The 16,073-nt window shown below is 64.3% G+C and overlaps 1 protein-coding gene across 2 annotated transcripts in view; it reads left to right on the top strand.

Annotated features, from left to right (window-relative positions):
- Positions 1-9,041, top strand: part of PXDN (peroxidasin) — a 54,341-nt gene extending 45,300 nt beyond the window's left edge. For both annotated transcript variants that reach the window (XM_059660628.1, XM_059660627.1), the window contains 7 exons: positions 1,330-2,833; positions 3,453-3,587; positions 4,427-4,635; positions 5,537-5,651; positions 5,829-5,961; positions 6,685-6,798; positions 7,152-9,041. In XM_059660628.1, the coding sequence (XP_059516611.1) occupies positions 1,330-2,833; positions 3,453-3,587; positions 4,427-4,635; positions 5,537-5,651; positions 5,829-5,961; positions 6,685-6,798; positions 7,152-7,271 (2,330 nt within the window). In that variant the 3' untranslated portion in view covers positions 7,272-9,041. The remainder of the gene's footprint in view (positions 1-1,329; positions 2,834-3,452; positions 3,588-4,426; positions 4,636-5,536; positions 5,652-5,828; positions 5,962-6,684; positions 6,799-7,151) is intronic.
- Positions 9,042-16,073: the final 7,032 nt, after the last annotated feature.

The raw sequence follows: 16,073 nt of genomic DNA on the forward strand, positions 1-16,073 counted from the left end.
GAACAGATTGATTTTCCCCAATAGCAGCACCTTCCAGGCACGGTCCCTCCCCGAAGCGGTCACTTGTCCACCCCTTAGTCTTGGATACTAACTTTTCTCAGTCAGCAGTTCCACCCATACCCAGTGGTCTGCATTCTGAGGTCACTTTCATATATTTCTGAAGTGAGCTAGCCTGAAGGGCGTGGCTGAAATGGCAGGTTGCAGCCTCCTTTCGCAGACGTGCTACCTGCGTCTGCAGACAGGTCTGCGTTTTATCGGTGAGCGTCCAGACGCTCTGGTCCAAGTCCACGGGCTGCTGTGTCTGCGTCCACCCGGTGCTGGCTGGCGCCCGCCGGCTTGGCTGAGGGTCCCTGCCGTGGGGCTGGCCTGGGAGGCAGCCCAGGAGCTGCTGCTGACCCCGCGGCCACGGCGCAGTCAGAGGGGCTGCACAGGGAGGCACCTTGGGCCCTGGTGACGTGGGTGGAAGCCGGTGTTCGGTGTTCAGGGCTGAGAATGGAGAGATTTCAGGGGGACTGTGAGTGAGGCAGGTGTGGCAGTGTCCCTGCTGATCTCGGGAAGCGCGCCGCCCACCAAGCCTTCCGTCCGGGTGAGCGTGGCCCTGGGCAGCTGGATCCCAGTGTCACATCCCTGGCCTGTGGGGTTTCCTCCCGCCGGGTCCTCACCGCATCCATGTGGGGGTTTCGAACACGGCCCTACAACGAGGAGTCTGTGTCTGTCAAGTGTATGAGACTGGGCCTGGGTCCGAGAGATGCTTGAAAGAGGATGCGCTGGTGACTGAGATCTGGCGGTGCCAGCCAGTGTGGGGGAGCGCAGGTGCCGCTGTGAGCGCACTCGAGATGGGAGCTGTTCTCCTGGCCTTCGCGTGCGCCCCTGGTGCCTGAGCGCGCCCCCCTGCGTGCCTGCCCCTGCGTGCCTGAGCGTGCCCCCTCTGGTGCCGGAGCGCGCCTGCACCCGCTGTGTGCTTGAGCGCACCCCGCCCCCCCTGCGTGCCTGAGCGCGCCCCGCCCCCCCTGTGTGCTTGAGCGCGCCCCGCCCCCCCCCGCCCCCGTGTGCTTGAGCGCGCCCCGCCCGCCCTGGTGCCTAAGCGCGCCCCCTTGTGAGTCTGCCCCTGTGTGCCTAAAGCGTGCGCCCCTGCGTGCACGTACCTCTGGGCATGAGCTGGCGGGCGGAGCTGTTCCTCGGCCTGGAGCATGCCGGGTGGTGGAGGTGGGAAACCCTCAGGGAGGGTGGTTCCCGCGGCCCGCCCCCTCCCCCCCTCCCCGGAAGCACTGAGGGCCCGGAGTCCGTCCGCGGACGTCAGGCGCACACGCCGTCCCGTCCTCCCCGCAGGCTACCACTACAACGACCTGGTGTCCCCGCAGTACCTGAGCCTCATCGCCAACCTGTCGGGCTGCACGGCGCACCGACGCGTGAACAACTGCTCGGACATGTGCTTCCACCAGAAGTACCGCACGCACGACGGCACCTGCAACAACCTGCAGCACCCGATGTGGGGCGCCTCGCTGACGGCCTTCGAGCGCCTGCTCAAGTCCGTGTACGAGAACGGCTTCAACACGCCGCGCGGCGTGACGCCGGGGCGGCTCTACCACGGGCACGCGCTCCCCATGCCGCGCCTGGTGTCCACCACGCTCATCGGCACGGAGGCCATCACGCCGGACGCGCAGTTCACGCACATGCTCATGCAGTGGGGCCAGTTCCTGGACCACGACCTGGACTCCACGGTGGTGGCGCTGAGCCAGGCGCGCTTCTCGGACGGGCAGCACTGCAGCTCCGCCTGCAGCAACGACCCGCCCTGCTTCTCGCTCGCCATCCCGCCCAACGACCCGCGCGTGCGCAACGGCGCGCGCTGCATGTTCTTCGTGCGCTCCAGCCCCGTGTGCGGCAGCGGCATGACCTCGCTGCTCATGAACTCCGTGTACCCGCGCGAGCAGATCAACCAGCTCACCTCCTACATCGACGCCTCCAACGTCTACGGGAGCTCGGAGCACGAGGCGCGCGCCGTGCGCGACCTGGCCAGCCAGCGCGGGCTGCTGCGCCAGGGCATCGTGCAGCGCTCGGGGAAGCCGCTGCTGCCCTTCGCCGCGGGGCCGCCCACCGAGTGCATGCGGGACGAGAGCGAGAGCCCCATCCCCTGCTTCCTGGCCGGCGACCACCGCGCCAACGAGCAGCTGGGCCTCACCAGCATGCACACGCTCTGGTTCCGCGAGCACAACCGCGTGGCCGCCGAGCTGCTGGCGCTGAACCCGCACTGGGACGGCGACACGCTGTACCACGAGGCCCGCAAGATCGTGGGCGCGCAGATGCAGCACATCACCTACCAGCACTGGCTGCCCAAGGTGCTGGGCGAGGTGGGCATGAAGATGCTGGGCGAGTACCGCGGCTACGACCCCGGCGTCAACGCGGGCATCTTCAACGCCTTCGCCACGGCCGCCTTCCGCTTCGGCCACACGCTGGTCAACCCGCTGCTCTACCGGCTGGACGAGGCCTTCCGGCCCATCGCGCAGGGCCACCTGCCCCTGCACAAGGCCTTTTTCTCGCCCTTCCGCGTCGTCAACGAGGGCGGCATCGACCCGCTGCTGCGCGGCCTGTTCGGCGTGGCGGGCAAGATGCGGGTGCCCTCGCAGCTGCTGAACACGGAGCTCACCGAGCGCCTCTTCTCCATGGCGCACACGGTGGCGCTGGACCTGGCGGCCATCAACATCCAGCGCGGCCGCGACCACGGCATCCCGCCCTACCACGACTTCCGCGTCTACTGCAACCTGTCGGCCGCGCACGCCTTCGAGGACCTCAAGAACGAGATCCAGGACCCCGCCGTCCGCGAGAAGCTGCGCCGGTGAGTGCGCGCGCCGGGCCGGCCGGGGCCGCTTTTTTATTTTTATTTATTTACTTCTTCTTACTTTTTTCCACCTTTTTTTGCTTGTTAATCCTCACACGAGGATATTTTTCTATTTTTTTTTTTTAGAGAGAGAGAGAGAGTGGGAAGGAGAGGGAGAGGCAGAAACATCCATGTGAGAGAGACACATGGACCGGCTGCCTCCTGCACGCCCCCCACTGGGGATCGAGCCCACAACCCGGGCCTGTGCCCGGACCGGGAATCGAACCCCGTGACCTCCTGGGTCATAGGCCGACGCTCACCACGGAGCCACGCCGGCCAGACAATTATTGTCTTATTTTCCATACAAACGGGGAAACCTCCTCCTGCCCCACCCTCCATATACACGCGAGGCGGGGTTAGGCACAGCATGAGGAAGAGTGCTTTAAAGAGTGGTTCTCAGCCTTCCCAGTGCCGCAGCCCGCAGGTCGAGAACCACTGCTTTAGAGGCAGGCGTTGCCGTGTGTAAGGGACGGCCTGAGTAACGTGCGATCGTGACGGGAAGGGGCTGTCCTGGTCTGCTGGCTGTGCGTTCCCAGACGAGCCGTTGGGCGCGTTTACGGCCTCCCTTGTCGTCCAGGTTGTACGGGTCCCCCCTCAACATCGACCTGTTCCCGGCCCTCATGGTGGAGGACCTGGTGCCCGGCAGCCGCCTGGGGCCCACGCTCATGTGCCTGCTCAGCACGCAGTTCCAGCGCCTGCGGGACGGGGACAGGTGAGCGCGAGGCGGGGGGCCGGGCTTCGGGGACTCGGGCGAGAGGAACCGTGGGCAGCGGCCCTGTGTCCACGCCGCGTGCTGGGCGTGGAGGCGGCATCGCGCCTGGTGCTATTTGTGTGGGTTTTTAATAGATTTCTTTTCACTGACCTCAGAGAGGAAGGGAGAGGGGGGGAGAGAAACATCAGTGATGAGAGAGAATCACGGGTCCGCTGCCCCCTGCACTCCCCACACTGGGGACTGAGCCTGCAACCTGGGCCTGTGCCCTGACGGAATCGAACCCGGGACCTCTTGGTCCACAGGACGACACTCAGCCCCCTGAGCCGTGCCAGCCGGGCTGTGCTGTTTACTGGTGACCACGTCCGGCCGCCGGCCCCTGGCCCAGGCAGCAGGGTGAGCCCTGCCCGGCTCAGCCGCCTTCCCTCCCCGTGGCTGGTGCGCGGTTTCTGTCCCTCCAAGTGCACAGTCTGCCGGTGAAACCGCGCCGGGTGCCGAGCCTCTGGAGCTCGGCCGGGGTCGCGAGGTGCTGCGTGGTCGCTCAGTCAGTGAGCTCGGCAGGTGGCAGGCGGTCCCTCCTGTCGCCGAGCCGTCCGGCTGGGGCCACGGGCCGGTGCGACGGGCTGAAGGGGCCGGTGCAGCCTGGTCCGGTGCCGCCTCTGGGTCTTTGCTCGGTTTTGCTTTGTTTCGAGCGGGAAGTGCGAGCCGTGTGTTGACCACGTCAAGTGGCCCCGGTTAAAACCAGGGGCGTCTGCCTCGTTGGGGACGGAGCAGAGGCTGCTGGGTTCGGTCGCTGTGGTTTGAGTCCAGGTTCCCCATCTCGTTCTCCTCCCGGGACACAGGCTGTGGTACGAGAACCCTGGGGTGTTCTCGCCGGCCCAGCTGACGCAGATCAAGCAGACGTCGCTGGCCAGGATCCTGTGCGACAACTCCGACAACATCACGCGTGTGCAGAGGGACGTGTTCCGGGTGGCGGAGTACCCCCACGGCTACAGCAGCTGCGACGACATCCCCAGGGTGGACCTGCGGGTCTGGCAGGACTGCTGTGAAGGTAACGCCCAGCCCTCACACCCGGCGTGGTGGGCGCCGCGCTCTCTGCCCGTGACGAGACGGCACGCCGGCTGGCGGACGGCGGTGCCAGCAGGGGGTGACGGGGGGCAGGCGTGGCTGCGCCCTCGCTGGCTTAGGCGTGTCTGTGCCGAGGCGTCCGTGGAGGATTTTCAATGACGGGCCGTGTTTGGCATGATGGCTCGTGTGACAGCCTCTCTGTGCCTCTTTCAGGTTCATCAGTCGTTAGGTTTTACCTCGTGTTCCGTGTGTTGCTCTTCTTGCGTGTGTACACGTGTCTGCATGCTATGTTTGTTTTTTTAAGTATATTTTCATTGATTTCAGAGAGGAGGGGAGAGGGAAAGAGAGAGAGAAACATCAGTGATGAGAACGAATCCTGATCGGCTGCCCCCCTGCACACCCCACACTGGGGATGGAGCCCACACCCGGGTTCACAGGCCGGTGCTAACCCCTGAGCCACACCAGCCGGGCTGTGCGTGTGTTTTATGTGAATGTTACGTTCCTCGGTGGCTGAGGAAGCTGTAGGCGTCGTGCTGCGCCTCGATCATTCACTAAGTTTTTAGGCCCAAACCCGGGAGATTCTGCGCGGACAGAGCCTTGTTTGCCGCCCAGGGCCACGGCTCCCTTCCTGCCGTCTGTCGCCGCTCGCGGCAGCGTCCTGGTCTGACCCCGGTTGACCTTTCCGTGGCGCCTCCCTCCGCGGGCCTCTCTCCGACCAGACGCGGCCGTGCCCGGGCCTGACGCTCTGTGGCGAGCAGGGCTGTCGCCCGGCCCCCGCGGCCGTGAGGAGCGGGGTTCGTCCCAGGCTAGCGAGCGAGGGCCCGGGACGCACTGACTTTGTCCCGAAGTCGGAGCTGCTCGCAGCTAACCCCCCCCCTCCCCAGACTGCAGGACCCGGGGCCAGTTCAGCGCCTTCTCCTACCATTTCCGAGGCCGGCGGTCCCTTGACTTCAGTTACCGGGAGGGCGAGCCCCCCATGGAAGCAGGGAAGACACCGAGGTACGGCGTCCCCGAGGGCCAGAGCGTCCACACCGGCGGGCCGGCCCGGGCCCCGGGCAGGGACGCCCCACCAGCCGCCGGCTGGGTCTTGGGCCCCAGACAGCCCAGGTGCCCTGGGGCCTGTGGTGTGAGTGTGTGCGACGCCTCCTGTCTGCTTCCCCGTCTCCCCTCCTGCAGCGTCGGGAAGCCCGGCCAGCGCCCCAGGAACGCCACGGCCGCCTCCCCGGAGCACCCCCAGGCCCTGGGGCCCAGCGACTTCCGGGACTTGGTGCTGGAGATGCAGCAGACCATCACGGACCTCCGGACACAGGTGCCACCCCGCCGTCCCCCCTCTTAGCTCGCGTCTCCCACAGACTCACCTCTGACCCCGGTGTGAGCTCTGCAACGCCCCTCACCTGGGGCCAGGGTCTCACTGCCTGCTGGCTCTTCTCCTGGCTTGTCCTGGGCTGGCCACACTGAGTCCCTCGGTTTCCCGGCGATCAGGACCCTCAGTGGGACCCAGGCTCCCGGGCAGGGCCTTGGGGTGACCCCAGTTACCCAGGCAGGGCCTCGGGGTGACCCCAGCTTCCCGGGCAGGGCCTCGGGGTGACTCCAGTTACCCAGGCAGGGCCTTGGGGTGACCCCAGTTACCCAGGCAGGGCCTCGGGGTAACCCCAGCTTCCCGGGCAGGGCCTCCTTCCAGGGCCCACAGCTGCCCCCGCCTGGCTGTAGGCCCCCCGTCCCCTCCTCCACCTGTGCGACCGGAGTGCCTGAGGCCTGGCGACTTGGGTGCAAGGGGGCTTCAGCCTTCCCCTGAAGCTTCGTTCTTAGGAACCGCTAACATTCAGGTGTGGGCACGCCCACCGGAGGCGAAGCGGGCAGGGCCGTCCTGAGCTCTGGGAAAAGCCATCAGCTGTCAGGGGGGCTATTTGAGCCCCAGAACATCCTGCAGAGATGTGCCTGCGTCCCTGCCCGTCGCGAGGCGCCGTGTCCCGGGGCGGGCAGGGCAGGGCCACACTCCTGTGGACTGACCGCGCACACGTTGGCTTTGCAGATAAAGAAACTGGAGTCTCGGCTCAGCACGGCCGAGTGCACCGACGTGGATGGCGAGCCCCACGCGGATGGCGCTCGGTGGAAGCGAGACGTGTGCACCGTCTGTGAATGCCGCGTGAGTACAGCTCTGTCTCGGGGACCCGGGGCTTGGACCACGGACTCGGCTGCAGAGTCCTGAGCCCCCAGTGGGCGGCGGGGTGGCCAGCGAGGCCCCGCTCACCGGTGGGGTCTCCTCTCTCTTCCCTGGGCAGCCAGGGGGGTGCACGCCTGCAGGGACAGTGGGCAGGCGCTGGGGTCCTTTGTGGCCGGGGTCTGGCTGCAGCTGGCCGGGCAGGAAGCTCTGGGAAGACCGCTGGGGGACAGGAAGAACCGAGCGGTCAGAGCCGGGCACAGGCTGGAACACGGGGGGAAGCGGGCGTGATGCTCGGGGTCCCCGGAACTGAACGGCCTGGCGCCGTCTCCCTCCAGGACGGGCAGATCACCTGCTTCGTGGAAGCCTGCCAGCCCGCCGGCTGCCCCGCGCCCGTGAGAATCGATGGCGCCTGCTGCCCGGTCTGCCTGAGGGAACCCCCCGGAGCGCAGCCGTAGATCCTCGCGCTCCTCGCAGCTCCGCCAGCGTCCCCCCCGTCCCGTCCCGGCCGGGGCAGGGAGCACGGGCTGGCGGGCCCCGAGGGCGTGCACGGCTCACGGCCACACCCGGGCGTCTCGGACGCCGCACAGGGGCTCAGACTGGAGCGTCCACGGAGCCGGTGTCCACGCCGTGGACACGCGGGTGGGAACAGACACGAGTCCTAACTTCATGTTAGATTCTCAGGTTTTTATTTAATTTTTTTAATGAAAAAGTGGTGCTACTATTAAACCGCACAGTTAAGTCATTTAGGCTCCCAGAGTGATGTCCCCCGTCCCACCGCTTCCTCTCGACGGAGAGCCGCTCCGCTTGCCCGGGACGGAGCCTGCGGACCCGCCGCCGGGAGGCACCCACGTTTCAAGAGAACGTTGGCGTTTGGCAGACGGAACAGTCCCTCCGGAGCCTGTCCAGGTGGCACAGGTGCCTGGCCCGGAGCCCCGATCCCTTCCCTGGCCTCTGCCATGGTCCACGCACACCAGCAACTCCTCACGGCAGAGCCCCGCTCCACACGCGCACCTGCGGCTTCTCCACTCCTGTCCCCGTGACTGAGGCTGCCGGCCGCTTAGAAACAGGCCTGTTTTCCCTAGGACCCTGCTGCCCGGTGGTGGGCCAGGTGTGAAACCCCCTTCGCGGTGGCCACGCCGGGCTCGCGCCCCCCAGGCTGCTCCCGGCCGCCGCACGGAGGGACCGGCCTCCTCCCTGACTCGGCTGTGGGTGCCTTAGAGACAGCGCCCGTACCTCACCCAATTCCCAAGCGCCTGAGTGTGTGAAAGCCGACCCGGGGTCCAGTGTTCGACGCGGCAGAGAAATCGTTGCCACTGTGCAGGCCTTTAGGATCCAGTGAAAAGCACCTCGTACCTCAGGGCCGCGCTCGCCTTAGTGACCAAACCCTCGTATCCTATTCTGTTCTGAGTGCAGAGATCTGTGTTCTGGGGCGCGTGTCCCTGAACACGCAGGCTCCGGCGCTGAGTGGGGTTCAGAGAGGGACCTGCCCTTCCCACAGGGACACAGCACCTGCCGTGGGCGTCACGGGGCGGCATGGGGGCGAGGCTCGCAGCGTCCCGCAGGCAGTGGGCAGTTTCAGAGCTGGTTCCGGTCCAGGGTGGGCCGTAGGCTGCCACGTCCCCGGGGGGTGGGCGTGGGAGGGCTTGGCGGACATCCCCGCGGGAGCGTAGTCACAGCTGTAAACGCGGCCGGCTTGACCTCTCGGCCGCGGGCCGGGAGTGGCAGGGAACAGCTGGCCCTGTGGCTCAGGACACGGGCTTCCTTTGAAATATCAAGTCAGATGGAGTCAGGACCTGGGACCAGGGTCTGTAGCGAGGAGGAGGAAGCTTGGTTGGGAAGGTGGGTGGTTCTGTAAGTTGCTCGGTGTCAGGCGGCGGCCGACCGTCCGCGAGGGTGTTGGCGCCTTGGAGGGTTACCTGTGGTTTCGTGGCAGAGGTGACAGGCACGTGAATCGGGGGAGGCCGGCCCACAGGGAAGTCGCGGCTGCAGGTGGCGTGTCTGCGGGTCGAGGTGGAGTCTCGGTGCGTGGGGAGCCGTGGACAGTGCGGACGCGCCGCGGGGGTCGCCGTGGTGGGAAGCGAAGTGTCCATGTGTATTTCCTTTCCTAACTGTGGCAGCAGCCAGATGCCTTGTCTGTGTTCCTTGTAACCAGTTCATTACCAAAGAAACGTTTGCACTATGTAACGATGCCTTTCAGTTCGAATAAACGGGCCGTGTTTTTCCAACGGAGGTGCACGCGTCTGCTTTCACGGGAAGCCATCCTCGCGGCTGCGCCCTGCGGGGTCGGGGCGTGATGCAGAGGCGGCCGTGTCCGGAGAGATTTTAAGCACATTTTCCAGGTACTTGACATTTAGGGGGAAACGTATTTTCTGACAGACTTTCAGGAAGTCACCTGATTTGCACAAACTGGGTTTTATGTGACATTTCCTTCTGGTTTTGCAGCCACGAGGGTCGAGGGTCGAGGAGGATGAGCAGGGACGGTCGCAGCCGCCAGAGGCTTGAGTCGGTCTAAGGGGTAGCCTGTGGTTACAGGGGAGGGGACGTGGTCCCGGGGCTCCGGCACCTGCAGGGGGAGAGCAGGTGGGGGTCGGACCTGACCTGGGCCTGGGGTGGCAGCCACTGTCCCATGGCCCGTCTGTCCCCGCTGGTTCCGCCTCATTGACCTCCCTCTCTCTTTGTTAAGAATATATTTTTATGGATTTCAGGGAGGAAGGGAGCGGGAAGGAGAGAGACACCAATGATGAGAGAGAATCACGGATCGGCTGCCTCCTGCACGCCCCACACTGGGGATCGAGCCCACCACCCAGGCCTGTGCCCCGACCGGAATCCAACCGTGACCCCCTGGTTCCTAGGTCAACCCTCAACCCCTGAGCCCCGCCGGCCAGGCAGACAAACTCTGCAGAGGCCCGTGCTCCACGCGTCCGTGGCCACAGTCTGAGTTTCTCGCATCGTCGTGACCAGTGGCCCGAGTGGACCACGTCCTCCCTCCCAGGCGTTCAGCTGCCCCCCCCCCCGCCCGTGACCTTGTCCCGTTGTCTCCGAGGAAGGAAGCCCCTCCCCGCCCCCGGCCACCTCACGGCCTGACAGCTTCCCCGACGGACAGGCTCTGCGCGTCGGCCTGATGGTCGGGCTTTTCCGCGGGGCCGCCGCCTCATCGTCGTCGCACACGCTTTCCTTTTCCACATCTGAGCACAGATTGTTTCCTGCGAAATGTCGTTTCCAAGGCGCGTTTCCAACATGGAATGTGTTTTTTAAAATACGATTTTATTGATGTCAGAGAGGAAGGGAGCGGGGGAGAGAGAAACATCAATGCTGGGAGAGAATCACTGATCGGCTGCCTCCTGCACGCCCCGCACTGGGGATGGAGCCTGCAACCCGGGCCTGTGCCCCGACCGGGAATTGAATGGTGTATAGGTCGACGCTCAACCACTGAGCCACACCAGTCGGGCCAAAATCGGATCTATTTCATGGCTGCTAACCCTCCTTTAAAAGCCTGGATGTCCCAAACCTGGCTGGTGTGGTTCAGTGGATAGAGCATCCGCCTGCAGACCAAAGGGGCCCAGGTTGCCGGGGTCCTGCCCCAGCGGGTCCAGGGGTCCCCAAAGGTGTGGATGGAGTCGGCGAAGAAGGAATGACATAGAGACAGCGTTCAGTTGATCAGCAACCTAGCCAGGATCTCTAGCCCGGATCTCCAGAGAGGTTCTGCTTCGGATCTCCAGCGAGGTTCTGTAGCCATGTTCCCTCGCTAGGTTCTCCAGTCAGGTTCAGTGTCCAGGTTCCAGTCAGGTTCTCCTGCCAATCTCTGTAGTCAGGTTCATTCCAGGATCCCTTGCCATGTTCTCCCGCTAGGCTCTGTCTCTAGGCTAAGAGGCCAGTCCCTCTCCAGGATCCTCCGGCATGCTCTCTCCAGCGAAGTTCTTCTGTCTCTAGGCTCCGTGTAGGTTCTGTCTTCTTGATTCTGTTCTAAGTTCTGTCTCTTGCTGTCTTGTTACATCTGTATTTATACCAGTTGATTCAATCCTATCAATCTCTATTACAAAGGTTAGGGCGTTTCTTATCTCCATTCCAGGGAGTAAAGATTATGTAGCTTAAGCATGATTGTTCATAGTTAAAGTGATTAATTACCCGCCTGGCACTTAGTTGAGGGGTTTTATTCCCTCCCTAACTTCAGGGGAAAATCCCTACCTAGGGATTCAACCTTTCTCGGAGAGGTGACCTTGGTTAAAACACAGCGCCAAGAAGGTGAGCAAACATATTAAGAACCGTATGCTATATATGCCAGGTCCCTTGAAACAGCAAGGATGGACCGGCTCCCGGCACCAGGTTTGATTCTGGTCAAGGGCACACCCTCGGTTGCAGGCTCTTCCCCAGTGGTGGTCAGGGCTCGTGCAGGAGGCAACCAATCAATGTGTTAATCCCACATCAATGTTTCTCTCTGTCCCTGTGTCTTCCTCTCTCTAAAAATCAATGGAAAGTTGTCCTCGGGTGAGGAGTAACAATAATCATAAATTAAAAGCCTGACTGTCCCAGCTGCACGTCACATGCTTCTTAAATCATCTGCGTCCCCTTGCACACAGTGGGTTTCTCATTCTGTCCTCACTTGCAGCACAAACCAGGTCAGGGCCGTGGAGGCCGCGGACGGCTTAGCGCACAGCTGTCCGCGGAGGAATCGCCGGGACTCTTGAGTGTCTGTGCTTCGGAAATCACTGCACCAATTATCTGGGGGAACGGCCACCCCTTCTCATCACTGAGATTCGGAGCAGACACACAGGGAGGGAAGGGGACGCTACGCTCCCGCGTCCCTGGCCCATCTGAGCGTGGCCTGCGGTGTCCCCGCCCCTCGGAACCGGGGCCCACAGCTCCCACCCACTTCGTGGCGTCTGGTCTGAGGCTGACAGACCAGCCTCCGTGGAGGCCGGTGGCTGCGAGCGTTTGTCAGTGTGTCACGCGCAGTCGCTGTGACTCGTCCATTAACTAGTTCACTGGCCACCTCTGTGTGCGTGTCCTCGGCCGCCTCTGTGTGCGTGTCCTCGGCCACCTCTGTGTGCGTGTCCTCGGCCGCCTCTGTGCGTGTCCTCGACGCCTCTGTGTGCGTGTCCTCGGCCACCTCTGTGTGCGTGTCCTCGGCCGCCTCTGTGCGTGTCCTCGGCCGCCTCTGTGTGCGTGTCCTCGGCCTTCACAGCACGGCCTCTGTGTGGTGTCCTCGGCCGCCTCTGTGCGTGTCCTCGGCCGCCTCTGTGTGCATGTCCTCCGCCCTCACAGCACGGCCTCTCTGCGTGTCCTCGGCCGCCTCTGTGTGTGTGTCCTCGGCCACCTCTGTGCGTGTCCTCGGCCGCCTCTGTGTGCATGTCCTCCGCCCTCACAGCACGGCCTCTGTGCGTGTCCTCGGCCGCCTCTGTGCGTGTCCTTGGCCACCTCTGTGTGCGTGTCCTCGGCCGCCTCTGTGTGCGTGTCCTCGGCCGCCTCTGTGCGTGTCCTCGGCCGTCTCTGTGCGTGTCCTCGGCCGCCTCTGTGCGTGTCCTCGGCCGCCTCTGTGTGCGTGTCCTCGGCCGCCTCTGTGCGTGTCCTCGGCCGCCTCTGTGTGCGTGTCCTCCGCCCTCACAGCACGGCCTCTGTGTGCGTGTCCTCGGCCTCCTCTGTGCGTGTCCTCGGCCGCCTCTGTGTGCGTGTCCTCCGCCCTCACAGCACGGCCTCTGTGTGCGTGTCCTCCGCCCTCACAGCACGGCCTCTGTGTGCGTGTCCTCGACCGCCTCTGTGCGTGTCCTCGGCTGCCTCTGTGTGCGTGTCCTCGGCCTTCACAGCACGGCCTCTGTGTGGTGTCCTCGGCCGCCTCTGTGTGTGTGTCCTCGGCCGCCTCTGTGTGCGTGTCCTCGGCCGCCTCTGTGCGTGTCCTCGGCCGCCTCTGTGTGCATGTCCTCCGCCCTCACAGCACGGCCTCTGTGCGTGTCCTCGGCCGCCTCTGTGTGTGTGTCCTCGGCCACCTCTGTGCGTGTCCTCGGCCGCCTCTGTGTGCATGTCCTCCGCCCTCACAGCACGGCCTCTGTGCGTGTCCTCGGCCGCCTCTGTGCGTGTCCTCGGCCACCTCTGTGTGCGTGTCCTCGGCCGCCTCTGTGTGCGTGTCCTCGGCCGCCTCTGTGGGTGTCCTCGGCCGCCTCTGTGTGCATGTCCTCCGCCCTCACAGCACGGCCTCTCTGCGTGTCCTCGGCCGCCTCTGTGTGTGTGTCCTCGGCCACCTCTGTGCGTGTCCTCGGCCGCCTCTGTGTGCATGTCCTCCGCCCTCACAGCACGGCCTCTGTGCGTGTCCTCGGCCGCCTCTGTGCGTGTCCTCGGCCACCTCTGTGTGCGTGTCCTCGGCCGCCTCTGTGTGCGTGTCCTCGGCCGCCTCTGTGCGTGTCCTCGGCCGCCTCTGTGCGTGTCCTCGGCCGCCTCTGTGCGTGTCCTCGGCCACCTCTGTGCGTGTCCTCGGCCGCCTCTGTGTGCGTGTCCTCGGCCGCCTCTGTGCGTGTCCTCGGCCGCCTCTGTGTGCGTGTCCTCCGCCCTCACAGCACGGCCTCTGTGTGCGTGTCCTCGACCGCCTCTGTGCGTGTCCTCGGCCGCCTCTGTGTGCGTGTCCTCGGCCTTCACAGCACGGCCTCTGTGTGGTGTCCTCGGCCGCCTCTGTGTGTGTGTCCTCGGCCACCTCTGTGTGCGTGTCCTCGGCCGCCTCTGTGTGCGTGTCCTCGGCCGCCTCTGTGTGCATGTCCTCCGCCCTCACAGCACGGCCTCTGTGCGTGTCCTCGGCCGCCTCTGTGTGTGTGTCCTCAGCCACCTCTGTGGGTGTCCTCGGCCGCCTCTGTGTGCATGTCCTCCGCCCTCACAGCACGGCCTCTGTGCGTGTCCTCGGCCGCCTCTGTGCGTGTCCTCGGCCACCTCTGTGTGCGTGTCCTCGGCCGCCTCTGTGCGTGTCCTCGGCCGCCTCTGTGTGCGTGTCCTCGGCCGCCTCTGTGCGTGTCCTCGGCCGCCTCTGTGTGCGTGTCCTCCGGCCACCTCTGTGTGCGTGTCCTCCGCCCTCACAGCACGGCCTCTGTGTGCGTGTCCTCGGCCGCCTCTGTGTGCGTGTCCTCGGCCGCCTCTGTGCGTGTCCTCGGCCGCCTCTGTGTGCGTGTCCTCGGCCGCCTCTGTGCGTGTCCTCGACGCCTCTTTGTGCATGTCCTCCGCCCTCACAGCACGGCCTCTGTGCGTGTCCTCGGCCGCCTCTGTGTGCATGTCCTCCGCCCTCACAGCACGGCCTCTGTGCGTGTCCCCCGGCTGCCTCTGTGTGCGTGTCCTCGACGCCTCTGTGTGCATGTCCTCCGGCCGCCTCTGTGCGTGTCTCCCGGCCGCCTCTGTGCGTGTCCTCGACGCCTCTGTGTGCATGTCCTCCGCCCTCACAGCACGGCCTCTGTGCGTGTCCTCGGCCTTCACAGCACGGCCTCTGTGCGTGTCCTCCGGCCGCCTCTGTGTGCATGTCCTCCGGCCGCCTCTGTGCGTGTCCCCCGGCCGCCTCTGTGTGCGTGTCCTCGGCTGCCTCTGTGTGCGTGTCCTCGGCCCTCACAGCACGGCCTCTGTGCGTGTCCTCCGGCCGAAGGCCGGGGAGTCTCCTGGCGCTGACCGGTGCCTCCCCCGGGCGGGCCCATGTCCCGGGAAATCGGACTTCCTGCTGTTACAAGGGTCCCCTTTGCTCCACAGGACGTTGGTGGCCCACAGAGTCCGGGAACCGGAGAGGATGTCCGGTCCCAGCGCAGTCTTCTGGAACCTTCCACCAGGGCCGGCTGCCATGGGCACTTCTCTGTGGGAGGAGGAGGCATGCACCTGGGAGCCTTGGGTCTGGTGTTGCGTTGCTGTGGGAGCAGCTGGAGTTGAGGATCAGCCTGGCCCCCGGAGCTGCTCGGCCGGTTCCTCCCAGAGTCTCCCAGGCTCCTCTCCTCTGGCTGCGGGTGGAAAACCGACCAGCCAGGCGGGGACAGCCCGCGGGCAGCAGCCACGGCCGCACCTCCTTGTCCGCAGGAGATTAAACACCGCTGAGCACAGCGCCTGGGTCAGCTGGGGGCCAGGAGGCAAGAGCAGACGGCGAGGCTACCCCGGGGAGCACTGAGCCTGGGGGCCTGGTCCCTTCGCTGCAGCTGCTCCCCGGGAGGCGGGTCCGCGCTCACCCCCCCGCCCCAGGAAAGGCTCCGGACCCACGGAAGGGTCGCAGATACCAAGCGAGGCCAGTGCCCGGCCCAGCCCACGTCCACACAGATGGTCACTGCCCCCAAGTCCTCAAGTCGGGTTCATTTTTAACGACTTTAATCCTCCCATTCACAAGCATGAAGTGTTTCTGCATTTATTTTTTACTTTATAATGTTTACTAGAGGCCAGTGCACGAAATTCATGCACGGGTAGCGTCATTAGGCCTATCGGGGCCTTCCAGCTGCCGGCCGGCCCCCTCCCTTTGTTCCGCACCGCCCCCTGGTGGTCAGCGCACATCATAGCAAGCGGTCGAACTCCCGAGGGGACAATTTGCATATCAGCCTTTTATTATATAGGGTAGTCTTTTCTAAAGGTTTTGCACATTTTTCTGACTTATTGTTATGCTGTTGTAAACACTTTTTAAAAAATATTTACTCCCTAGTTTTGTGTTGTTTGTATATAGAAATGCAATTGAATTTTGGGTGTTGACTTTATATCCAAAAATCCTGATACATTCAGTTACTAATCCTAATAATGGCTTTACAAATGATTCTGTTAGATTTTCTACAGTGACTTTGGGGCGTAAATAGTGACAGTTTGTTTCTTTCCAAGCCTCCCTGGTGCTGGGCGCCGGCGTGGTGGCCGGGCAGGTCTCCCCAGGACGGGGCAGGGGGGACGGCCCCGTTGCCCAGCTCGCACAGTAGGTGCTCATATAGCTTGTGGCTCGAGTATTTCTGAATCTAAATATTAAACGGGGGATTATGCTTCTGCCTTGTTGGCACAGCTACAAACGAGTCCCTTTGGGATGTGTGGTTGCACGGCGCTCAGCACGGCTGTCAGGATGCTGAGTGTCCTGTTCAGAGGCCAGGGGACAGGGACCAGGACGAGCCACGGCCACTCGTCAGCCCCCAGGGACCGGCTCAGGGGCCGGCTCTCTGTGCTCTGGACCAAGCCCTCCACCTGATCCCCCTGTAGAGTATGGAGGTTGGTCCGGCCGGCGTGGCTCAGTGGTTGAGCATCACCTAGGAACCAGGTCACGGTTTGATTCCAGTGGGGGGCCTGCAGGA

Source organism: Myotis daubentonii, chromosome 12 (assembly GCF_963259705.1).
Source record: "Myotis daubentonii chromosome 12, mMyoDau2.1, whole genome shotgun sequence".
Lineage (NCBI taxonomy): Eukaryota > Metazoa > Chordata > Mammalia > Chiroptera > Vespertilionidae > Myotis > Myotis daubentonii.